The sequence below is a fragment of the Rosa chinensis genome, chromosome 4 (genome assembly GCF_002994745.2).
Source record: "Rosa chinensis cultivar Old Blush chromosome 4, RchiOBHm-V2, whole genome shotgun sequence".
Classification (NCBI taxonomy): domain Eukaryota; kingdom Viridiplantae; phylum Streptophyta; class Magnoliopsida; order Rosales; family Rosaceae; genus Rosa; species Rosa chinensis.
This window is the reverse complement of record NC_037091.1, coordinates 38,312,180-38,338,638: the sequence shown is the minus strand read 5'-3', so window position 1 is coordinate 38,338,638 and position 26,459 is coordinate 38,312,180. Positions and strand designations below refer to the sequence as shown.

General features: G+C 39.5%; 1 protein-coding gene and 1 long non-coding RNA gene across 12 annotated transcripts; one reads left to right on the top strand and one right to left on the bottom strand.

Moving 5' to 3' along the window:
• The first annotated feature begins 6,654 nt into the window (after positions 1–6,654).
• LOC112197929 lies at positions 6,655–9,467 on the top strand. 5 transcript variants are annotated; one of them, XR_005809813.1, is made up of 7 exons: positions 6,655–6,958; positions 7,071–7,141; positions 7,856–7,932; positions 8,064–8,183; positions 8,675–8,792; positions 8,876–8,957; positions 9,232–9,437. It is a non-coding gene; the product is annotated as an uncharacterized LOC112197929 (long non-coding RNA). The 5 variants fall into 5 exon arrangements; XR_005809814.1 differs by lacking the exon at positions 7,856–7,932 and having other exon boundaries at positions 8,064–8,245; positions 9,232–9,467; XR_005809812.1 differs by lacking the exon at positions 7,856–7,932 and having other exon boundaries at positions 7,080–7,141.
• A 1,123-nt stretch (positions 9,468–10,590) lies between these two features.
• LOC112197927 (disease resistance protein RPV1) lies at positions 10,591–25,527 on the bottom strand. 7 transcript variants are annotated; one of them, XM_024338899.2, is made up of 8 exons: positions 24,907–25,525; positions 23,495–24,587; positions 23,089–23,367; positions 21,524–22,993; positions 19,656–20,486; positions 19,443–19,567; positions 12,120–12,215; positions 10,591–10,964 (listed from the first exon to the last, which is right to left on the bottom strand). In XM_024338899.2, the coding sequence occupies exons 1-5, from the start codon at positions 25,377–25,379 to the stop codon at positions 19,719–19,721; spliced, it is 4,083 nt and encodes a 1,360-aa protein (XP_024194667.2). In that variant the 5' UTR covers positions 25,380–25,525; the 3' UTR covers positions 10,591–10,964; positions 12,120–12,215; positions 19,443–19,567; positions 19,656–19,718. The 7 variants fall into 7 exon arrangements, with proteins under 7 accessions (XP_024194667.2, XP_024194669.2, XP_024194666.2 ...); XM_024338901.2 differs by having other exon boundaries at positions 19,478–19,567; XM_024338898.2 differs by lacking the exon at positions 10,591–10,964 and having other exon boundaries at positions 11,797–12,215.
• Positions 25,528–26,459: the final 932 nt, after the last annotated feature.

Genomic DNA, 26,459 nt, shown 5'->3' with positions numbered 1-26,459 from the left:
GTGATAGAGGAATGGTCCCTTGAGGAGTCCCTGCTTGAAAGCCGCCGAAGCCATTGTTTTGTCGAGATCGAGGCACTGAGATGCTGCCGCCCGCCATCTTGTGACGAATGCCTTCAATGATTCGTCCTCTCCCTGCCGGACGCCAAACAACTGGCTCGTGTTGTGATGACCGGCGGACAACAAGATGAATCGAGAGAGGAAAGCATGAGATAACGCCTGGAATGAGCCGATGGACCCTGGCGGACACTCGAAAAACCAACTCATTGCCTCGCTATCCAGCGTTTCGCTGAACAAGTGGCACAGGGTGGCGTCATCAAATCCCTTGTTGTTGGTGACCTTCTTGAACGTGTCCATGTGGACGAAGGGATCGGTCTTACCGCTATAATGTGACATTTTTGGGGTCTTTGCAAACGCTGGTCTGACGGCTTGCAAAATTGTAGCGGTGAATGGTCCTGGCCTGGACGCGAAGAGTGGGTTTGGGGCTGGCGCCGGGGTGCCTGCCTCCGCCAGGATTAGCCTCTGTTCTAACTGCTGCATCCTCTCCAAAATTTGGGCGGTTGCGTTGCCAGCGGGGCCTGCTCGGGCGCTCCGCGGAACTGACCCTCGCCCGGGAATGGGTAGATTGCCCTCAGTCCTTGCTCTAGTCCTCGAGCGGTGGGTGCGCAGCGATGACTCCGCCTCCTGCTCCAACAGTTGGGGGACAAGGGGTGGTCCCATTCCTGCCAGCTCAGGTGGGTTTAGCGGTACCTGCATTTGCACAATGGGTCCTATACCAGCGGTAGGCCGGCTGTGTCTGGTGCTGTGTGACTGCTCACTTCGTGCTGGGTTGGCGTTTGCGTCCAGCGCCCGCTTTAGCTCGTCGAAACGTGTCATCAGCGTGGCCACCTGCTCTTGGGCCTCAGCCTTTTCCTTGCGTTCCTGCTCGCGCTCTCTGTTTGCTTTGTGGAGGTCCGCCAGCGCCAGCTCATACAAGGCGGTGAGGTCCTGACCTGGCGGGCGGCTGCTGCTTGGATTTGTTTCACCGCCGGGGTTGACCGGGGTGCTGAATAGTGCGCGGTTGATGCTTACCGCTGGGTGGGCGGGTTGGGGAACGGCGGACTGGTCTGCCTGCTCCTCGACATTTCCCCCGCTACCGTTAGTCATGGTAATTGTGATGGGATGACTTTTTGTTCAAGGTTTCCCACAGACGGCGCCAATGTTAATGCTCAAAAGTCTGGCGGTAGCCAAACCTTGGTCTAACGCTGGTCCGGCAGGCGGACCGCTACTCTGCCGATCCGAGGATTACCGCTAGCTGCCAAACACAAGACAGGGCGTTAGAGGGAGACCGCGTTGGGCGGTCTTCAACTCTCCGATGCCTAAGTCAGTCAATGCATATAGGCAGCATAACAATAATGAGTAGTAAATGCGTAATTAATGAGGAGAGAGGAGAGGACCTTTTATAGGTGAGGAAGAGGATGATCTTCTCCTTGTTTTCGATGTGGGACTGATGTGCTTCAGTTCCCAGTTTCAGTAGCTTCTGATGCTAACTTGACACGGCGCGTGGTGGCGCGTCGGCGGTGCTTTGGGGTTGATCCGGGGCTCAGGCGGTAACCCGGCTAGCTGTCTTTACGCCAGTCACTCATATGGTGGGCGTTGGTACCCCTGGCGGTACAATGAGCGTGGCTCATTATAGCTAATTATGCTTGCAAATGCACATGTATGTACAATATATAACAAAAAGAACTATTGAAGTAAATTTCCTTATGGCTACTAAGAGCCATAGTGAATTCTATGAGAAGGTTGAATTCTTTGAACAGCTAGGGCGCCAAAGGTTTTGAATACAGTAGAGTATTGTTCCTCTTGACTTAGATACCTGTAGAAAAACTAATACAACATAAAGGAGAGCTATAACTAAGCTAATTTATATTGAATCGGGTCAAAACCAGCAAATAAATGCTTCAGATAAAAGGATAAATCACAGTGCCGTATCAAAACCCTACACATTAATATACACTAAATAAATATCTGATCTCACACTCATAGTGCCAAAATATTGTCTAGGGGAAAAAGGAAGTTTTATTCATTCCAAGCAAGATAGTTACATTAAAAATTGGATCGACAAATAATAGCCCTTATTGGCTTGATTTGAAGCTAATGAACAAAGTACTCACCAGTCACCAGAGTACATTAAGTAATTCACTAACCTTTACATATCCACCAAACTATCCATCTGTGATAAATAATGGTGGCTTGCACCGGTATGATCACAGTCCAGCTGGATGAGTAGTCCACTGAGAGACAATCCCCAGTAACTGGCTCGAAAGATTTTGCTGCTCATGGAGAATGCGAGTCCGCATCTGGCCCATGTCGGCCCGGTGGTGACCCAACATATCATCCATCCTCTTCTTCCATTCTGACCTCCTCCTATTCATCCTCTCCTCCCATTCCCTCTCATGAATCAACGCTTCTTCTCCTCCTCCTCTTCTTCTTCTTCTCTGTCTCTCCTCACTGTCCTTCTCGAAATGATTCCCATTCTTGAATCCTCTGCTTCTTCAACTGCTCCCGTTCTTGCTCACACTCCATTCTCTTTCTCCTTCTTCTTCACCCATTCCTCCCATTTCCATTCCCGTTCTTGCTCACACTCCATTCTAAAACTCTCACTCCTCTGTCTCTCCCATTCTCTCTCTGCCTGACGCCGTTCAAACCGAGCCTCCGTTTCTCTCAACTTGCCCAGCTGGTTACCAATAAAAGCCCACATCTTCTTTCCCAACACAGTCAAAACCTCCCTCTTCCTCACCAGACGTTCTCTATGTTCCGGAGGCTCCCGGTGTGCCACCCCTTCTTGTTCAGAAACTTCAACGCCATTACGACGTCGCTTCTTCTTCTTCTTCTTGTTGCATATTGTAGAATTCTGAGATCGAAAGAAATAGAGATGTAGGTATCTAAATACAATTTGGAGGTTCATTACATAAACGAGCTTTGATAGAAAAGCCCAATAACTGTTAACTGAGACTGCACCACCCTTTTTCTTTCTTTGGTCATTCACCAATAAGGTCTAAAACAAAAAACAAAAAAATTTGCCCTTTCAAATATGACAATAATTTACTTATCCACGTAGGAAAAAAAAAACCAATTAATAAATTGGGTAAAATCCTCATATAGTATCAGAATTATCACAAAATGCACTTTTTAGTACCTACAAATTTTCAGGGAGTCTAGTGGTACCTGTATGATCCATCCGTTAGCCCTTATAGTATCTCTGTCCATTATTCCGTTAAAAATGCCTATGTGGCGGTCATGTGACACTCATGTGAGTAAAATAGTAAGGGTAAAATAGTAAGGGTAAAATAGTATTTCATTCATATTTAGAAATTATAGAATTTAATATATTGAATATCTATAATTAAAAAAAAATTGACACATAAAAAAAATAATAATAATACCCAATTTATTCTTCACTATTCTTGAGATACTTGGGGCAATTAATTTAAGTACTTCTAGTTTTCTTTAGTTTTTTTTTTATGAAAATTTAATATATATTAATTTGGGTCAACTAATGAGATAATTTTTTTCTCGAACAATTAATAGGATTAATCAATGGAGATGTTAGGTAAATCTAAATATTCACGACATTCAATTTTAGGTCTTACTTTTTAACCTAGTTTAATTTAGTTTAGTTAAAAATTTGTAAAAGAAATATAAAAAATAGGTGTTTTACGATTTTACCCATACTTTAACGGAATAATTGACGGAAGTACTAAAATGGCTAACGGAGGGATAATACAGGTACCACTAGACTCCCTAAAAATTTATAGGTACCAAAAATTACATTTCGTGATAGTTCAGGTATCATATAAAGATTTTACCCTAATAAATTACAAAACAAAGCTTGAATCGGCCCCTATGTTGGCCAAGTGGTGAGAAGGATGCGAAAATGAGTTGGCATTAGGCTACTTTAGCAATTTCATCCTTTCAATGTAACCCAAAAAAAAAAAATCAAAAAAAAATTCAAACTTGAATCAATACCAGAAGAAAAATAATAAGAGGGTTGGAAACCCATATAAAGAGCCATAATTGTAGGTGCAACCCACTAATGTTTGTAATGTGTGTAATGTTTTTTTTTTTTTTGAAAGGGGGCTGGTGCGGCTGCCTTCAAGCCTTGATTAATGAAATTGCAAAATACAAGGGGGGGACGTAAAGCCTAAACCCCATATTACAATAAGCATAGAGAGAACATCCTGAAATAATATCAAAGCTCTCCACAAAATCTATTCTAACAAGCACCAATTAGCAAAGAGTGCACAAATGGCTACTCCATTTGCTTTAACATAGCGGTGACATACCGGAAATATAACTCTATTATAAAGAAGTATCGTTACAAATAGCACAGCTTTCCCACTATGTTGTCGCACGGAAATAAATCCGGCGACACTCAATTTCATTCTGCCACTAGGAGGTTGCGTCCATTTGATCAAGCAAATAGCTCACCGACTCGCTAGGCCAGACAAGGCACACTGAGTGTGCATACCGGGACAAAGCCCACGTCGCCCTAACCAAAAGTGGTAGAGACTTATTGCCGGCATAGAGCCACGTTTAATTAAAAGTAAGTAAAAATAAGACAAAATAGAAAAGATAAATGGGCCAAGGGACAAAGCCCAGACCCAAACTCCAACAGGCCCAAGTCGAAGCAATTAGGTGCAGAAATCAGAAACCTTGCATCCCACCGGCGCCTCCCATGTCGTCCCACCACCGGCGGCAGAGCCACCTCTACTGTCGTCGAGCCATCTAGCCTCGCCGCCCCTCAGGTCGGAGCCATACAGCCCAAACCAAATCGGGTCTAACAGATCCAATCTGAACCCAGTGGTTCTCGACGATGCCAACGTCCGGCCATTACCGGTAGGCGATCTCCGAAAACGCGTCACCACCTCGAAGCATCCACCAATCCATTCGCGCTCCTCCCTAGGGCAAGACGATGCCGACACCGCCTTCCAATCTTCAGCCCGCCATTGTCCGTCACCGGCAAGTCCGCTTATCGCCCCGAACAGCAAAGCCATCATTCTGCAGCCAATACCCCAACTGGACCTATGAACATCGGACACAAGGTCCATTCGAGCCCATCCGACGACTCCGCCGCTAGGGCGTGCCGTCGGACTGGGCATACAATCTTGCGGGACAACTGCGGCTCTTGTTTTGAGAGAAAAGTTTTAGGGTTACGACTGCTTTAATGTGTGTAATGTTTAAAGGGAGCTTGATAGAGGTATTATTTTTCCTTCATGCATGTACCACTCTTATCAAGGTGTAATGTTGACGTCATAATCAATTTTCGTCTTTATCAACCAATTAGGTCATGTCCATGACCTTACTTCTAGGATGGCCGGCCCATCGCCTAATAATTAAGGTGGTGGTTTATGTTTTTCACTATTTTAGTTTTAGATATTGCTTCGTTTGCTTCTCTTTTATAATGTTTGTTGGGTGGTGCTATTCACACACCATTTTTCTCTATTCACACACATATTCTAATTTTCTATTACTTTAATTCAATCTTTTTTATAAATTACCTTAACTACCCTCCCTTGTAAATCTGTTTCTTTTTCTTTTTTCTTTTTTTTCTATTTGGCAATTCAATCATGAATCAAACATCTTTATACAATAAATCTTTTTTTTTACCTATAAATGAAGGAAAAATAATACGTTTATTAAGTGAAATGACCTGTATTATTAGACAAAGAATATGCTTCCCAAGTAATCACCTTCACCCAACTGAATCCAAATTGTAAAGTTTGTCCTCATATTTTGCAAAGTACCAAACTCAATGCTTGTTTGTTGATGACCCTTAATCCAGGTGCATCATCCTCAAATAAAATAAAAAAATAAAAAAAATATGGAATCAACGTTTTATCCACTTCAGCCACAAGCTTCTACACTGCAGTTGATGATGTACACAAAATTTGGAGATACTCTAGATAATATTGAATGCAATGAGTTGCAATCTTCGTGTGGGGAAAAAATTATGTTCTACTAGTATAATATAGTAGAACAAATCATGTTTATAATCATAAGGCCATCATTATTAGGCTGTTGTAAAGTTTTATAGTTGCTCAATAGATTCAAATACACCAAATAATTTTAGTTAGAATCTTAACAGGAATAATAGATTCAAAGGGCTCGAATGATCACTAAACTTTTTTTTTTCTTTCCATGTCTCCATTGCAAATCAAATGTAAAATTTTCTCAAAAGATGGGTCTAAAGTTTCTTGTTTTACCATGATTAAACTTTAAAGCATCATATTAGAGAGATAGCATGACTTTGCTACATAAGTTTTTGAAGAAACAGAAAAGAGGGAATCGAAAAGAGTTTTGAAGTCCTCTGTGTCTGCGGAAAAATAAGGGTTTAGGATCCTCAACTTGCCAAATAGAAAAAGAAAAAGAAACATAATTATAAGAAAGGGTAGTTAGGGTAATTTTTAAAAGAAAATTAAATTAAAATAATAAAAAAATAGAGGGGGCGTGTGAATATAAAAAAATGGTGGTGATCTTTTTGTTTTATCTTTTCATTTAGCTTTCTCGTTTATGTACGAGGTGAGGTTTGTCCCTTTCACATTCTCAAAAAAAAAAAAGTTTGTCCCTCTCATTTCTCTCTTCTCATTAATAAAACTTTAACAAGGGACAGCGGTGGGCACTCATTAGTCATATGACTTAATTTCTTGTTAGTTAACGACGCATAATTGCGCGCCGTAAATGATATCGTCTCTGAGATCACACTCCCTCAGCTCTCGATTGTCAAATCCGCCTCCGCCAGTGTGCCATCCAAGGCGGAGCTCCAGAAGTTCGGCCTCTCCGACGACGATCTCAGAGACTTCGTCAAGGGACTCACTTCCGAATTTTTGATTCGGATCTTCAAATGCGAACCATTTCGATCGAATAGTTGACTCTCTCTAATCCTTCCTGCTCTGCACTTCGCTCCTCGAAGCTCAGTTCGGTCAGTAATTTAGGGTTTTTAATTTTATTTTTTTTCGTTTTGAATTTGATATCAACATTCGTTCAATTCAATTCGTGAAAGCTTGATATGTGAAATTTTAATTTAACATGAGAGGTTTTAGGAAAGATTTGACGGAGTGGCGGGAGCGACATACATGCCACTTTGGTTCTCACTACTGATAAGGTCAATTTCTGCTTCTCTTTCTATTCAATTTTGGTTGAATGCATCAAATAACTAGATATTCCATTTGTTATGTTGCTAAACTACTTAAGATTCTAGGTTCTGGAAAATATTAAAAGAAGGTGAAATCCACTGTAAAATTGTTAGCCGGCCGGGTCTTAATACCACAACACATTTCAAATGATTGCTTCTACGAATTGATACACTTCGATTCTTTTCTTTAAAATCCATATGCCCTATTCACATATTGTGGATTTATTCACTGTTTTCATTGTCATGTTCGTGCATTTCTTCCCACTTGCAAATGTGCTGAAAGTTCTTAAGTTGGATTCTTCGTTGATCTTAACACCAGATCATTACTGCTTATATAGGAAACACACTTTGTATCTGCCTTCTTCATCTTTTTATTATAAGAAACAAAAATTTTGTACAAGACTGTAAAAAAAATACAGATAGTGAGTGTGGACTATAAAGCCTTGAAATGGCTAGGCTAATATACCTGGAAACAACAAATACATCAGAACCAAGCTCTCGCAAATACATCAGGTAGTGATCATGTTATGTGATACTTACCAGGTTGCCTTGTGAATTTTCATTGATTCTGATGTTCCTCAGTGAAGTTGGTTAGGTTGTGATGCTTTTAAAATTATTGCAAATGTAAAGGTCAGTATTAATATAAAAAAATAAATAAAAAAAATAAAAATTATTGATTGACAGGATTCAATATTGAGACCTTGGAATACAAGAACATCAGCTTCAGTCTGGGATGTCAGGGGTTCAGGACATTGTATGAAGTTAGTGATTGTTAGAGAGCCACATGGAGTTATGAAATGAAGTTTAAGTTGGCTTATTTTTGAAAGTTTGCTGTACTTTCTTGAATCAAAAAGGCTTGACAGATTTGAGATACCCATTTTCTTCCTTTCAGATCTGACCTTTGGGGAGGCACTACTTCCAGAACACACAGGGTCTTATCTTTGTTGTAGACAGCAGTGACAGAGACCGTGTTGTTGAGGCAAGGGATGGATTGCACAGGATGTCAAATGCGGTTTGTTCTAATCTTGTGAGGGCACGTTTACAGACATGTTTTTTATCCTTGCAGTGGCTCTGGTATATGAGGTTTAAGTTACCAATAGATGAAAGACTTGTAGATTATAGAAATGAATGCAAGGTTATTATAAAAATCAGTCAACAAGTGGCTTAAGTAGCATACTTTACCATGTATTTGTATACCACAGATGTGTATTGGATATCTGCAAGTTTTATTGTAGTTTTTTTCTTCCCAAAATGGACTTATGGAATGAAGCTTATCTTGACCAATCTGTTACTCTGCTTTAGCTTTGCCTGTTATGACTTATGACTAATTAATAACCATTATTGAACTGGATTTATGTGCTTTAGTATGATCATGTTAATTTGAAGGTCTATTCTTTTATTCCTGTTATCTGTTCCCTTTTTCTTTGGAGGTTTTATCTGTGTGTGATTAGATGTATATTGGTTTCTGTTCCATATTTAATTAAGTTAAATGCTGGTTTCAAGATGAGCTGCGAGAAGCTGTGTTGCTTGTTTTTGCCAACAAACAAGATCTCCCCAGTGCAATGAATGCTACTGAAATTACTGATAAGCTTGGCCTCCACTCTCTCTGACAACGTCACTGGTAACTTCATGAGCTTCATGTCCCTCCGCTTCTGTCATTCATTCAATCTTCATTATTCTAATATGTGTCATTTGTCTTTATAGGTATATCCAGAACACTGGTGCAACCTCTGGAGTGGGTCTGTATGAAGGCCTGGATTGGCTCTCCAACAACATTGCTAACAAGGTAATTACTAATTTCTATTTTACAACTGTTTTAGAATTAGTTTAAGATGTGAAATGTATAATTTAACCAAGATTATAATTTTTAGCAGCATGATTATAATTATTTCTATCTCACCTTTAGAAAATACCGGTGTCCTTTTGATCATTCATGTTTTGGCTGTCCTAATTTTTTCTGTTTTGGCAAATGACTGTCCAAATTATTATGATATTATTAGTTGCCGGTCTTCAACATTTGAATTCTCTTCACCTTTTCTTATACACTTCTGTTATTGCAGGCTTGATCCCTATTTGGGAGTCATTGTGAGGACTGCCAATTCTGGATGCAGGAATGAATATTATCTAGTTTGTTTTAGTGAATATGTTGAAAGCTAGATGCAGTTTATGTAGATTAGGATCAACAGGTAGTGTTACTATATTGAAGTTATTTATTAACTTTCAGTGAAGTGTTCTTATCTTTCTTCTATAACAAATCTTTTCCTGGCCAGAAATTAATTGACATTTTTTATTTTAATTAATTTTTTTTTTTAAAAGTCAGAATGATATTTACGGCGTGCAAAGCGAGCCATAAATTTATCATTTACGGCGTGCAGTGCGTGTCGTAAATTTTCATTTACGGCGTTCAACCTGTGCCGTAAATAATCATTTACGGCTTACATACAGCTTATTCACTACGTGCAAAATGAGCGCTGTGAAATTGAAAATTTGAGTTCAATTTTACAGCGCGGTTTATAAGGACGCACCTATCTATGCGCCGTAAAAAGTCATTTACGACATTTTTTGCACGCTGTAAATGACCTATTTTCCTATAGTTTAGGATGTTAACAAAAAAATAACTAAACTTGAGGCAGAAATATGCAACTGTGTTCTTGGTTGGAACATGGTAAACATTTTCATGAAACCATAATCTACAACGTTTTCCAGGGTTATAAATCAACTCGTGGTAAACTATATATGTACCCATTTCTTCTAGCAAGTCATGCAACCAAATGCAATCATGGTATGTAATTCTAAGGAGGGCCTTTTCTATGAGCACATCGATAAAATACTCAGGGTTGTGGTCACAAGCTTCTAGTATTTGTATCACATGTTTTCTATCTTTACCTTTAAAGAAACATGCAATGTCAAGAAAAGCTTCCTTCACAATGTCATCCAATCCATTGCCACTTATTTTGAGAACTTTTCAAATTTTTGGACTTTTGAAACCATCTAATGTAGCTTGCCATTTCTCTACACTTCCATCGCAGGGTCCTTGGTTACCTCCACGTATGTACGTTCTATCAATTTCATTGAGCTTTCTTCAGCAATGTCATAAATAAGTTTGGGTTCAGAACAGTGCCTGACATTTTGAAAGTGTAGGAAACATTTAAGGAAACCAGTTCCCCTCACAAACAAAATAAACAACATTGTAATCAAGAATATCATCCACACACACTCGCAGTTTTCATCGAAGAAACACACTCGCAATAACAATTTGAACAAGTATGCTAAATAAATATTACCTTCTTGAAGTATGTTGTAATTCATACATAATCTTGTATCATATGTAAAGAAATTGAAAAATGACAGAAGTTGAAAAGGTAATCAAGGTCATATCAAGATGTAGGATAAATTAATGCCAGTGGATAAAAACGTACTCGTACAAGAGAGTACACCCTAACAAATTTGCGGCTTCTGAAAGAGCATTCTTCCATTTCTGGACCTTTTCCAAGTTATCTTTGAATTTGCATTCCAGATTAGCAAGTCCCTCCCCAAAACTACCTCTATGATTTCGTATATCCAAGGGATCGACTTTGTAGGAAACCGGTTGAACCATTTGTTAATTTGATTTCTTGCAGTCGAGAATCTTGACAAGTTCATCCAAGCACCACTTGGAGGATGCATAGTTTTTACAGAAGATGATGATTGAAATCCTTGACTGTTCAATTGCTTGGAGAAGTGCTGTCGATATTTCTTCTCCTCGTCTGAGCTGATCATCCATGAAGGTGATGATCCCTTCTGCCGCAAAGCTCTGCACAAATAACCTGTGAAATTATTGCGTGTATCCTCGCCTCTGAAACTCAGAAAAACAAGGTATTTTCTTGGATGGGTGAAAGAAGAAGAAGAGGATTCTTCAATATTCACCATTGAAATAAAGCTAGCTGTCAAGATGACAAAAGAGCTAGTGAAAGAGTTCAGAGATTTTGGAGAGGAAGCAAATTAAAGGGAGGAAGGTGTGTGTGAATTAATTGGATTCCTATTTCACTGAGGAAGTTTCTAATGCCATTGAGGCATTGACGCATTTTCACAATTATGAAGCCGACAAAGTTAACAAAAGAAAAAAAGCAAATGAATTAATTGATACCACACATCATGCAGAGACTGGCCAAGTCAATGAATTCTATCTGTTCCATTTTCCACATTCCTAATTTGAGAGTCAGTCATGTAGCATAGCATACCATAGCATAACATAACAAGGTTTGCAATTGAGCTTTTGTTTCTGTGTATCAGATCTGATCTGGTAAAGACCTGAATATGAATCACATTATAAGGCTACCCCAAAAACAAATGTAAGTTCCTAAATAGGATATATGTATAGACTACAGAGGAAGATGTCTGCATATATGTACACTTTCTGCAGGGTTTTCCCTCTCAACTTTATCAGGCAACAGTTACTTGAATTGTTAGTGGCTTAGGGCAATAAGGCAATCAAATTCAAGAACAATCGTCAATTGTTCTATACTAACGAAATAAAGAAAACAAAACCTATGATTTATATTATTTACTGATGTGCAACACCAACTGATATTAAATGCCTTCAGAGATGAAAACCTCTCAAAAAAAAATTCAAGAACAATAGACAAATATTGTTCTACCCTAACGAAATAAAGAAAACGAAATCTATGTTTGAAACAATGATTTATATTATTCAGTGATGTGCAACACCAACTGATATTAAATGCCTTCAGAGATGAAAACCTCTCAAAAAGAATTTGCATTTCATATCAGGCATCAATTTGTTTGGATCATTTAGTTAACAAGCCTTAGTGGTCCAGCTACTCTTTTAATTTTTACATAACCACTGACCAAATTTTTACAGGAAGCATAGGAGGGACTTGACCCTTAACTATCCTTAAATCAAAGACCTCCTTTGCCATATTCATTTTCCAATTCATATGAATATTACCCAGCAAACTGGAAGTTATCCTGCTAAGCTCCACACCATATTAAATCGTCTCATCAACTACGTTCTGGATGCATTGGTTGAGACTCAAGATCATGCCTGCAAGTTTAAAACCATAGAAACATTTAATGAAATGGTATTTATCCATACATGTTAATTTAAAAAGGGCAAAGAACGCAAACACCGTGTATGTGTGACATACACTTTAGACTAGTAGGTTAAAGTGTTAAATGGTAAATGTAAGCATTACCCCGGCCGTAGTTCAACATCACACTAAGAAATATCTCCAAGTAGCTCTCCTAATTAAGTTTCATTCTAGAATCAGCTGTCCATTTTCAAGAGATAAGAGCAGCTGAATATGACTGAGAATATTACGACTGATAGATTACACCAACTTGTCTATCAACTTTTGTTCTTTCAATATATATATCATGTTGGCATAAGTCATACCATGTATTATTAGGGTTGTGTATCTTGTGTATTGTTAGGAATATTTTCTTTTATTTTGTTTCCTAGTAGGACACGTTGTATCTTGTATATATGCTCCATTCTTGGAGAAGAAGAATATAATCAGAAAACCCAAAATCCCTTTGTTCCTTTTGACTTGGTATCAGAGCCGAGATCCTTTTGGACTCGGCTGTGCTATTCGGCTTCCGCTGCAAGAAAACTTGTTCGCTTGTGATCTTTTGTCTCTTGTCCTTTCGGGTTTGTTTGCTGGTTTTTTGACTGATTGGTTCGATATTGCTGTTTGCTGGCTGTTCTTTGGTTCGTGACTTTTTGGCCCTTTCTTTGACTTGATTGCTTTGGTTCTTGACTTTGTGGCCCTGCTGGTTGTTCTCTTTTCTCTATTGATTAGCACCACTGGACATTTTTTGGTTTCTTCAACAAGGGAATACTTAATAAACTCAACAGCCTTCTTGTTTTTGTGGAATATTCATTGATCACTCTTTGTCGTATTGTTACAACTTTATTTAGTATTTAAGGAAGGAAGAAGATGGTGGACTTGAAGATCACTGACGGGAAAAATGGAGACTCCCAGGAGTTTGGAGAAGCAAGTTCTGTGGCACGTGAAGTTGTAATTGTCCAGAATGTCACAGATAGTTCGAGTTTTGGTGTCAAACTCGATGGTACCAATTATCAATTATGGCATAGACTTATGAAGATCCATATTCAGGGGATTGGAAAGTGGAGTTATGTTACCGGTAGTGCAGCAAGACCTGTTGTAGGTCCAAAAGTTGATGAATGGGATACGGCAAATAATAACGTGATGGGAATTCTTCTCAAAGCTATGACTCCGGAGGTGATGCGATTATTTGCTAACTATGATTCTCCCAAATCAATTTGGGACTCTGTTGCTGCTACATATTATGATGGGAGTGATTTTGCTCGTGTTCATGAATTGACTGTCAAAGCTTTCAAAATAACTCAGAGTGGACAGCCTGTTGCAACCTTTTATGCGAATTTGAAGACAATTTGGCAGGAGCTTGATCAGAGAAACCCTAATCCTATGACTTGTGCAGTTGATATTAATTCCTATCGGAATGAGCAGGACAAGATGCGGGTCCATATTTTTCTTGCTGGCCTGGACCCTCACTTTGAAGGAGCAAAGAATGAGTTATTGCGTCTTGCAACTCCACCTACGTTGGAGCAAGCTTTTGCTTATATCAGAAGAGATGAAGGTAACAAGGCTGCCGCTCAGAACCTTCATACTGAAATTTCCAGTTTAGCAATCCATGCTACACCTCCATCTCAACCTCCAATTGGGAATTCTACCCTAGTTCCATTTCAGAACCAGTATCAACCACGAACTCAGGGATATCAGCAGAATCAAAATTATACCCAAATGACTTGCAACTATTGCAAGGAAGCTGGACACTTCAAGAATCAATGCCCTAAGCTGCGAAGGTTTAATTACAATAACTCTAGTTGGAGAGGAGGCAATCATACTGGAGGTCGTGGAGGACGTGGTGGTGGTCAAAAAGGCAAAGCTGCAATCCAATTAGTGCCAGAACCGGACTTCTATAGCATTGAGGGACAAGATCCCTCAAAGGGTAATGTTTCCTTGACTACGGACACTCGAGGTAAAATTGGTGTTGCTTTACATGTTTCTGACTTTACTGGTAGTGATACATGGATAATTGATTCTGGTGCGTCTGACCATATGACCTATGATAAGTCCTTCTTTATGTCTATGTCATCCCCTTCTATATCCCATATTTCTAATGCAAATGGTGCATCCTTTCCAGTCTTAGGTGTTGGGTCTGTTCAGGTTACACCATCCATTGTATTGCATGATGTGCTTTATGTACCTTCGTTGTCTCATCATCTTTTATCTGTCTCTCAATTAGGGTCACAAAATAAGTGCTCTGTAACCTTTTACCCAATGTATGTTATTTTTCAGAATCTGTGCACCAGGGTGATTATGGGCAAGGGAGACCTGAGGGGAAGACTGTTCCATTTGGATTGCATGTACGCAGAACCAACACCAGTGATGGAACCACCTTTGGCCCTGACATTGAATTCTGATCGATTGAATGAGCTATGGCTGTGGCACCGGCGGTTGGGTCATCCATCTTTTGGAGTTATGAAGAAGTCCATGCCTTCATTGTTTTTGGGAGTCAGTGAGTCTAGCCTGCATTGTGAAACTTGTGCTTTGGCTAAGAGCCATAGGTCTAGTTATCCTTCAAGTTTTCATTCTAGTACTATGCCTTTTGAGTTAATTCATTCAGATGTGTGGGGTCCTTCTAAACATTCTACCCTTTCTGGAATGAGATATTTTGTATTATTCATTGATGACTTTACTAGATTATCTTGGGTCGTTTTACTTAAGTCCAAAGATTCTGTTTTCTCTGCTTTTACAGCATTCCATAATCTTGTTTGCACTCAATATGATGCTCATGTTAAGGTTTTTCGTTCCGATAACGGGGGTGAGTTTGTCAATCATTCTTTTCATGATTATTTCCAACAGCATGGCATAATACATCAAACCTCATGTCCACAAACTCCTGAGCAAAATGGAGTATCTGAACGGAAAAATCGTCATCTTCTAGATATGGCTCGGTCTCTTTTACTTAGTGCTAATATGCCTAAGTATCTTTGGGGAGAGGCTATTTTGTGTGCTTCTCATCTTATCAATCGTCTTCCGTCTACCTCTCTTCACGGTCATGTCCCACTCGAGTTTTTGTCTCACTACGTTTCTATTCCATCATCTAACACTCTTCCTGCTCGTGTTTTTGGTTGTGTTGCCTATGTTCATCTGTATAAGAATCAGAGGTCAAAATTGGATGCTAGAGCCCTTAAGTGTGTCTTTGTGGGGTATGGTTCCCATCAGAAAGGCTACAAATGTTATCATCCCCAATCCCAGAAATTTTATGTCACCATGGACGTTACGTTCAATGAAGATGCGTGTTATTTTTTACCCCCTATGACTCATCGTCAGGGGGAGAAGTCTTGTTACTATGAAGATTTGTTCAGTGGGCACGATGGGCAATCCGAGTTCTCTAGTCTGGAGTCTTTGGGCACGAAACGTGACAAAGAAGATTTGGGCACTGAACATGACCAAGAGGACAGCTGCCCATTGACTGTTCCCAACTTAAAGGATAGCTACCCGCTGACTGAGAACAACTCCGGCCACCGCATGCCACCTTCACCAATCCACCACAGGTCCCCTTTGGACCTTACGACCCGGGAAAGGAACATCGGGTCAAACTTGGACCACGCGACCCAGGAGAGGCACGTTGGGTCGTCCGGCAATCGAGACATGGGTAGCCCGCTCCAGCGAAGACCATCAGGACCTGGTATCGGGTCGGCCGGAGATGAGTTTCGGCGGTTCAAATCAGGACCTGGCCTGTTGGCCGGCGACGAAGAGGCGGCGGTTATGCCTCTGGGCCATTCGCCCCCCGATCCCGTCCAGTCGGTCGATGATGCAGCGCCGACAGATCCAGTCCAGTCGACCGGAGATGCAGAGTCGACAGACTCTGTCCCGTCCGCTGGAGGTGCAACAATTACAGATTGTGTCCTTGATTCCGTGGCCTTGAACAGTCCCCCTCCTCCTTCAGTCTCACCTACCCCATCGTCACCTGAGGTATGTTCTCCTTCTCTTTTGTCTAATCCATCTTCTGTGTCAGCATGTGTTCCCACCAAACATGTGCCTAGTCGGTCAAACCGTGGTCAGCCTCCAAAACGCTATGAACCCACTCTAAATGCAAAAGCTAAATACCCTGTTGCTAATTATGTGTCGACCCATAGGCTGTCTCAACCTTATGTTGCCTTTGTGAATCAATTATCCTCTGTGTCTCTTCCTAGTAAAGTGCAGGATGCAATGCGGGATGCGAGGTGGATGCAAGCTATGGCAGTCGAAATGGATGCTCTTGAGAAGAATTGTACGTGGGAATTAGTGTCATTACCACCCGGAAAGAAGACAGTTGGTTGTCGGTGGGTGTTCACTGTGAAGCACAATTCGGATGGATCGGTGAACAGGTACAAGGCTAGACTAGTAGCTAAAGGCTATACTCAGAAGTACGGGGTGGATTACGATGAGACGTTCGCACCAGTGGCCAAAATTAACACAATTCGGGTACTTCTTTCGTTAGCTGCTAATCTTGATTGGCCTTTGCAGCAGTTTGATGTTAAGAATGCGTTCTTACACGGTGATCTACATGAAGAGGTTTATATGGATTTGCCCCCGGGCTATGGTACTTCTTCTAAAGAGCAAGTGGTGTGCAAATTGAAGAAGTCTCTTTATGGTTTGAAGCAGTCTCCCAGAGCTTGGTTTGGCCGGTTTACCAAGTTCATGAAGAAAATTGGGTACCGGCAGAGCAATTCCGATCACACCTTGTTCCTTAAACATCAGTATGGTAAAGTGACTGCCTTGATTATTTATGTTGATGACATGGTTGTGACAGGTGATGACTTAGAGGAGATTCAAAGGTTACAAGGTCAGTTATCTTCTGAGTTTGAGATGAAAGATTTGGGTAACTTGAAATATTTCTTGGGAATTGAAGTTGCTCGTGGGAAGGATTGTATTGTGTTGAGTCAAAGGAAGTATGTTCTAGACTTGCTGGCAGAAACAGGTATGCTTGACTGTCAACCTGCTGATACTCCTATCGAGCAGAACCATCGATTGGCAGAGTATTTGGATCAGGTACCTACAAATAAAGCAAGATACCAGAGGTTAGTCGGACGGTTGATTTATTTATCTCACACTAGACCAGATTTAGCTTATGCAGTTAGTGTGGTGAGTCAGTTTATGCATAATCCTAGTGAGGCTCATATGGGTGCTGTATTTCGTATTTTGAGGTATTTAAAGTCTGCTCCAGGGAAGGGGTTAATTTTTTCAAAATACAGTCACCTAGATATTTCTGGATATACAGATGCAGATTGGGCGGGTAATATTACAGAACGCCGATCTACTTCGGGCTACTTCACATTTGTAGGTGGTAACTTGGTTACGTGGAAGAGCAAGAAACAAAAGGTGGTGGCTCGTTCTAGTGCAGAAGCAGAGTATAGAGGAATGGCCCGAGGACTTTGTGAGATGTTGTGGTTGAGAAATTTGTTGAGAGATTTAGGGTTCAAGCAGGAAAAGGCTATGCCACTTTATTGTGATAATAAAGCGGCGATTGAAATTGCTCACAATCCTGTTCAGCATGATCGTACGAAACATGTGGAGGTAGATCGGCATTTCATTAAAGAAAACCTTGATAGAAAGGTCATTTTGTTTCCTTTCGTTCCTACTGAAGAGCAGTTGGCAGATATTCTCACAAAGGCTCTCTCAAGTAAAGCCTTTTATGACTCACTCGACAAGTTGGGCATCCGTGATTTATATGCACCAACTTGAGGGGGAGTGTTGACATAAGTCATACCATGTATTATTAGGGTTGTGTATCTTGTGTATTATTAGGAATATTTTCTTTTATTTTGTTTCCTAGTAGGACACGTTGTATCTTGTATATATGCTCCATTCTTGGAGAAGAAGAATATAATCAGAAAACCCAAAATCCCTTTGTTCCTTTTGACTTATCAGACCACAAGCCCACAATTAGGAAGAGACGATATGGCTCTTCGACATAGAATTAATTCAAAATCTGCAAAGGATATATCAGAGTACTATAGTCTATATCACTGATGAAAACGCTATCAAAACAGTTGATCAGGCTGCCACAACATTGCAGCTTTCTCCTCTGTCTGCAGGAGATTGCCAAAAATATCTCCTCCATTAACATTACAACTTCAGTAATAACACGCAACTTAAAATCCTCAAATTGAAGAGAAAGAGGCAGAAATTAGTATGGTGATGGCTACTTTTACAATAGAGGCACAATTGCTGATGATTAGACACTGGCAGGACCCTATAATGGTAGCTTCAAGAATAAAAGGTGGTTTCAATAATCATGGTTCATTTGTTTTAATAATCATGGTTCATCCATTACTGTCTCATGTCAACTCTGTCTTAAGCATGGTTCATAACACGTCACCTTTTTCGAAAAAAAAAACTCAACCTAGCAATTATGCTTATTCAAGTACAGTAGTGGGAAACTATGCTGCGCGCATGAGCACGTGTAAAGAGGACATAGTTCATCCTCAGTCTTCAGCTCATTCATATTCAAACTGATTCACTCTTGTTGGTCACCCAAGTTCTTGCACAACATGCTATTATTTTCAACAGTTCTTCAACTAATCACTAAAGCTAGCTAATATCCCCTTCTAACACTCTTATTTCCTCTTCGAAGCTTCTCATAATTAGAATGAAAGCAGGCTATGATTAAGTGCAGTCAAAGGTACTTGATAGCTGGTTCCTATGCCTGCGGTTAGAAATACCATGAATTGAGCTATAGGATTTACTCCTATCTTTCCAGTGCAAAGCACCTTGCAGATGTCTCTACTACGGGCTTGCCCTGCTCTCACTTTTATTCTCTTATTGCCAACTTGCAGCTAGGTCCTCTACCGAAATGTTGAGGGGGGAAGTTACAGTATAGTATGCTTAACTATGATTAAGCTTACTATGTTTAATTAGTTGTTCGTGACTGTGTAACAGTGAAAGATGTAAAACTACAAGTCAGTTAGGACTATTAATAATGCTAGGAAGAATAGGCATGGCATCCTATTTTCTTAATTCAGTCAGTAGTCCTTATGCATGCGTTGTTTATAACGAACTTATCAGTGTTTGACGATATATAGCATTATATCACTCTCATGCACTTGTGATAAACAGTGGGCACTAAAAAGCTAAAAGCCAGCAAACTATACCAATTAAAGGCCCAGAGTTAAAAATAAAAAATAAATAAAAAGCCAGACAACCAATGAGCAAACACGAATTGAAGAACAAACCCAGCCTTGTTCGTGTGGATTGATCCGGAGTTTACCATCACATGAGTCCAGATTAATTGGTGTCTCTGCCTCTCACCAACAACTGCCATCTTTTGAGATCGACTTTGGCAAAAGAAAAGCTTCTTCTAAATAAGATAATGCAGAAAAATCAGGTTAGTGAAAAATTATCACAACAGATTAAGAGTTTATGCATGTGGCATAGAATATTAATACCTGAAATCCAACTATAATGATCATAGTGTACTTCAAGGCCTCGGCTGGTGTTTTTTGATGATACTAGCAGGTGGTACTTCCAAAGCACCTCAGAAATGCTAACATTGATCTGCCTACATTTGTTTGTCTTGCCGAGTCTTTAAATCTTTTGGTTGGAAGAAGAGGTTCCAGTTCTTGTTCTTGATCTTGTTCCCCATCATGATGATCATCGTGCACTTCCCAGGAATTGGTGTCATCTGATACTAATGATGCTACAGTTGCCCCTTCTGCGTCCAAAGCCACCTGATCAGAAATGCTCTGCCTATATCTTTCTCGTGCCAAGTCTTCACCACTTACATGATCATCTTTCATACTAGCCAGGTGGACCCCGAAACTTTTTAGGAGCAACCCTTTGGCACCTAAGCGATTCACTTGAAAAATCACTCGCACCACAGGATCCACCACCTCTAGCTCCTTGAAAGCAATACATGTCAGACACACATATACATGATCATGAGCTGATGACTCTCTCCCTTTTGATTCAAAATAGTGCCTAGCATTGTCAATATACTCTTTTTTATCAATCACAACCGTCACAAAACAACTATTAGAATCCTGGGAAAAATCTTTGGTAATTTCAAAAACAACACAGACAACCAATCCTATTCTCTCAGCCTTCAGATTCGTAGGGATTTTTATCAAAATTTCATATATATCACGAGTTTCATGACCAGGAAGCACACTTGTGTCCATCTCACCCCTATCGAACCACTTTGGAACTTCAATTTCCGGGAGGCTTGGAAGCATAAGATTCCAGCACTTCACATGCCGATCTAAGCCGGCATGCACCAGCTGCAAGATACATATGTGTTAAAGATAATCAATCTTCCTCAATCACTAGCCATGGATATGGCTATAATGCTGTGCATTAATCTAGGATCAGTTTTGATCAGTGGCGGATATAGGATTTGAAAATAGGGAGGGCTACATATTTATGTGTCCCTTTGGGCGAAGCCCAAAAATTTTTTTTTTAGTACAATAATGCACAGGTGTGCGAATGCAAGAGTGGGGAGATAAGAACTTGAGAGTTCAAGTGTTCAAAGATTGAATTTAGTCCGTAATTTAGGCATTTTTGCGAAGAAGAAGAATAAGAATTTGTGATGGATGGAGAGAATGGAAGAGCCAGAGAGAAGTTTAACTTCGATAATTTGAGAGTTCGGGTGGCTTCGTTAAACAAACATACATATAAACAAAAAATATACATCATATATATAGTTTTTTTTTTCAACCCAAAAGTTTGTTCTGAATATAAAGCCATGGATAGGACGAAATAGTTAGCAAATAAACCCAAGCCCAATCTGCAAAGTTAACTCTATAAACTTGAATTGATTACTCGACATTCGAATGAGGCCAAGCTCCTGGCCGAGATATTGAGATAGCACAACAATTGATAAAATGATAAGTATTGAAATCAATTAAACCCACAACAATTGCATAGCAGTAAGAAGACCCATTGATCGACCTTGATAAGTTTTGAAATCAATTAAACCCACTTACCCACGTCAATTAAACATTTAAACCCACATCAATTAAAGTATACATCTAATTTTTTTTTAAGCCTAAAAATCTCAGACGGGCTCCAGCCCGCCCAGGCTTCTACTTGGATCCGCCCATGGTTTTGATATTGTATTAAATTTAGTTATTACAGCATTGCAAAACTGATGCTGCTTCTCCTATATATTGTAAACATTGTAAATGTACAAATCAATGAAATACAATTCTAGCAATATGGTTGTGTTAACTATTAGTAGTCAAAATTGTAAAAGAGAAAGAAAAAAAAAATTATATGTATGTATGTGTGTGTGTGGAGAGAGAGAGAGATGGAAAACCTGATATGGTAATGCTTTTGCCATCTTCGACACCATGTCCATGCCAAGATTATCCATCAGTCTATTGCAATTAGACAACTTCATTCTTTGAAGACTTCCTGGAGTGTCTTTCTGTTCCAGTATATTTGACAATTTTGAAAATCTTTCCAATGATACGCAATCATCCAGTTTTATATCGTATATATTTGGTGGAAGTTCTGAAATGTCTCGAAGCCTCTTGCAACTACTTAAATCAAGATATAGCAACTGATGAAAGTTGCTGATGCATGCCGGAAGACTATCAAAACTGCTTCCTGATAGATTAAGTCCGAATAATGTGTACACACAGTCAAGATTCGTTAGGAAATCAGAGACTGATAATTTGCATCCTTTAAAACGTAGACCCCGTAGCTGGGGAAACAATAATGAACCAGGATGATGATGCCCATTGTTTGAATTAGTTGAAAGCATCAAAGGAAGAGATTCTGCACTTGATGAAACCGAACCGCTCACCCTACTTGGAAATGTCACCAGTTTTGGGCACCAAGAGAGGTCTAGTTCTCCTAGATGTTGCAGCCCTCCGTAAACACTGTGCGGCACATTTGTAAGGTTTGCACATCCTCTTAGTGATAAATATTGAAGGCGATTGAGATTTCCAATTGACAAAGGCAATTCTTCTATGAGAGTTTCAGACGCATTCAATCGGATCAAGGAACTGAGATCCCCAATTGATGATGGCAATGCTTTAATGGGAGTTTTAGATAGCTTCAGTTCTCTTAAAGAAGTGAGATTTCCAATTGATGAAGGCAATTTTTCAATGAGAGTTTCAGACACATCCAACAATTCCTCCAAGGTAGTGAGATACCCAATCGATGATGGCAATCTTTTAATGGGAGTTTTAGAAAGCTTCAGTTCTCTTAAAGATGTGAGATTTCCAATTGATGAAGGCAATTCTTCAATGAGAGTTTGACGCGCGTCCAATTCCACCAAGGAAGTGAGACATCCAATCGATGAAGGCAATTCTGTAAGCGGAGTTTCAGACAACCCCAATACTCTTAAAGAAGTAAGATTTTCAATTGTTGAAGGCAGTTGTTTGATTGGAGTTCCATCCAAGTACAAAACTTCCAAGGAAGTGCAACATCCAATCCATGACTGCAGTTCTTTTATGCCACTTTCCCTTAGAGTCAAATATGTAATGGACTCCATCCTGTGCACAATGTTTATGAAACTCTTGAGCCTTTTACAAAAGGGAAGCCGAAGCTTCCTCATGGATTTCCAACTAACTTCCGTTAGAAAAGTCTTAAGCCTACGACACTTCCAAAGACTCAAATCATTAAGTTTATCGAGGAATCCAACAGAACAATGCACTTCAACTAAATTTTCACACTCATCTAGATTCAAGCGTTGTAAGTTTGTGCTTCCTGATAAGTCTGATACTTTTATTAGGTATTGACAACCTCTTAGATTTATTGATGTCAGATTTATCAGATTCTGCGAGACAGAGAAGAAAAATATTGAATAAAAAAATTGGAGAGGAAGGAACAGATGATAAGCTAGAGTTATACTTGTGTATCCAAAAGACATACCTTGTATCCATCTCCGAAAACTGTGATGCGACTCCTAGGCATATTGATTAGAGCAAGTTCTCTTGGAATTAAATTGGATGGCAAAAATTGTAAGGGATAGTTAGGCCAATCAACCACCCTCAAGCTATTTGGCAGATGATCAACAACTCCATAATAACGTCCAGCACGGTGTATGAAAAGTCTAAGATTTCCCATGTTGGAGAAGGTGGTACCACTTAAACATATCACATCTGAATCTTCAGGCAGCTCCACCTTGATGCCTATAACATTGGTTGTTCCCTAGTATGAAAATGCAATAGTATTAACACACCAAGCTCTTTCTCAAATAATTAAATTTCATATTCTACTAAGGTTTTAGGAAAAAAAAAAAAAATTAAACTTGACGTGAATTAAGATATGCACTTACAATATTCTCTGTTAGAACACGGTAAACATCTTCATGAAACCACAACCTGCTTCGGTTTCCAGGGTCATTGGGTGACAATTCATGAACTATATCTCTACCCATTTGTTCTACCAAGTCATGCATCCAAATGCAATCATTACTATCAATACTGATGAGGGCCTTTTCTATGAGCACATTAATAACATGCCGTTTGCTGCCACAAGCTTCTAATATTTTTATCACTTGTTCTCTATTTTCACCTTTAAAGAAACATGCAATGTCAAGAAAAGCTTCCTTCAGTCTATGATCCAATCCATTGTAGCTTATTTTTAAAACATCTTGAATTTCGCTGCTTTTGAAACCACCTAACACAGCTTCCCATAGCTCTACATTTTCATTGCATAGAGAAGAACCTAAAACAGTCAAAGCTAATGGAAGGCCTTGAGCATAGCGTATTGCACGTTCTGTGAGTTCTACATAAGCATCCAAAGGTCGACTTCTTTTAAAGGCATTCATACTGAAAAGCTCGAGAGCTTCATGATGATCCAAATTCTGGACCTCATATATTAAATTAACACTATGACGTCTCAGCAATTGCTTATCCCGTGTTGTTATAATGATTCTACTACCCATTCCAAACCAACTATATTGACCAGCTAAGTTGTCTAACTGATCCATGCCATGCACATCATCAAGAACTAAGAGAACACTTTTGTATTGCAACCTTTCCTTAATCATAGTGATTCCTCGTGCTACATTGGTCACCTTCAATTTTGTTCCCTTCAGAATCTCACAAAGAAGTTTCTTTTGTAGTTTGACGAGGCCTCCACCCTTCGAGTTTTCTCTAACATTTTCTAAAAAACAACTCCCCGCAAATTTATGAGCAATTGAGTTATAGACAGCTTTGGCAATTGCTGTCTTGCCTATTCCACCAGCCCCCCATATCCCTACCATATGAACATCTCTTCCCCTGACACCTAAAAGGTTATGGATCTCTTGCACACGAGGTTCTATTCCTACTGGGTACTTGGCCACATCCAAATATGTACTGTTTATGACTTGCTCTGAAATCTCTTCAACGATTTTATGAATCACACTGGATTCAGAACAATGCCTAGACATTTAGAATAAACAACATTTAATCGAGAATACAAAAAACATTCACATTTACAGTCACAGATAAATAAAATAAAATAAAATAAAATATATACTACCTTGTAGAAGTTCAATTACTGTACATACAGTTTACCACCGAGTTATTAGATATTATCTTCTTTGAGATTAATTGTGTATTTCATTGGTGATAGTACAGTCATTTGTATATCTTGATAATATATCAGGATTAATTCATATTTTGTCAAAACAATAAAGAAATTGAAAAGAAGAAGAATGAAGCTGAAAAGGAAATTTAAAGCCAGTGGATAGAAAATTACTCTGAGAGAGTCCACCCTGACAAATTTGCCGCTTCTTTAAGAGCTGCCTTCCATATCTGGACATTCTCCACGTTAACCTTGAATTTGCATTCATGATTAGCAAGTGCCTCCCCAAAGCTACCTCTGTGATTTCGTATATCAGAGGGATCGACTTTGTAGAAAACTGGATGAACCTCTTGTTGATTTGATTTCTTGCACTCGAGGATCTTGACAAGCTCATCCAAGCACCACTTGGAGGATGCATAGTCTTTAGAGAACACAATGATTGAAATCTTCGACTCTTTGATTGCTTGGAGAAGTGCTGGTGATATTTCTTCTCCTCGTTTGAGCTGATCATCCATGAAGGTGTCGATTCCATTCTGACGCAAAGCGCTGCATAGATGGCTTGTGAAATTGTTGCGTGTATCCTCACCTCTAAAACTCAGAAAGACATGGTATGTCCATGGATGAGAGGCTTCTTCAATGATCACCATTGAAAGCTGTGAGATAACAAGACAGAATGTGAAAGAGTTTCTGGAGTTTGGAGAAGAAAGAGGCAGAGTAGATTGGATTCTCAAGAGGCAGAGATAAAGCAAAGGTGCAGAGGAGGAAGTTTCCTGGTCATGTTTCCCACGCGTTTTCACAACCATGCATAAATGACGTCCACACATCTGTAAAGTAGAAACGCAAATAAGCCCACACTGTCCAGTCTCCACTGTTAAATCCAGTCCCACACTCACACCAATTTTGACCAAAAAGAAGATTACATCCAGACATCATGCAAAAGTGAATAATCATAATTTCACAGTTCATGCAAGAATCCTAATTCAGTAGAATTTTCAAGTTCCTAAATAACATATTATCTTCTTGATTAGCATTTGATCTAGAGGTAAGACATAAGTTTCAACAACTTAAGTGTGAGTTGAGATTTAAAATTCGCCATCTCTGCACTTTTTGACAAAAAGAAGAAAAAAGAAAAACAACACATCAAGATTTCACCCACGTATAATATACCACATCATTTCAAATTGTGAAGTAATATTACTGAACTTTCATTCCAACAATATGCACAAATGCTGCGTTCCCACTGATCAAGAGAGAATTAGTTACCAAATAAAATTGACAAGCTAATTTGAGTATTAGTGCTGCATCAAAGCAAAAGTCTTCAGAACCCAGCTGATAAAATGTCTTGATCAGAAATCCAATGATCCCAATCATAACAACCCTCTCATGAGATTGTCTCTAATTATAGTTATGTTCATGAATCAATACTGGAGGACACTCTGATGTTTGAAATGATTCCAGAAAATAAAGAAAACTCAATGGATTATGAGAGTGTGTATGAGTTGATGGAAAGATCTTCCATACACATTGATGATGTATTTGCATACACTATTGCTCAAGAAATCATAGAGCACGATGATATCTAACAACGCTCTGTTGCGTAATGTCAACAAAGAGCAGATTGGTCTAAATGGAAAGTAGCAATCCAGGCAGAACTAGATTCTCTGGCAAAAAGATAGGTATTTGGTCCGGTAGTGCTAACCCCACCAAGTGTAAAGCCTGTAGGACAT

What these genes read in the sequence shown, in the direction of transcription:
- LOC112197927 (XM_024338899.2), bottom strand. Translation starts at nt 25,379, where the DNA reads ATGGTGATCATTGAAGAAGCCTCTCATCCATGGACATACCATGTCTTT. An exon ending in GTGTTCTAACAGAGAATATT is followed by an intron (nt 23,368 to 23,494) that starts GTAAGTGCATAT and finishes TTTTCATACTAG; the next exon opens with GGAACAACCAATGTTATAGG. An exon ending in CAAAAGCATTACCATATCAG is followed by an intron (nt 20,487 to 21,523) that starts GTTTTCCATCTC and finishes TGTATCTTGCAG; the next exon opens with CTGGTGCATGCCGGCTTAGA.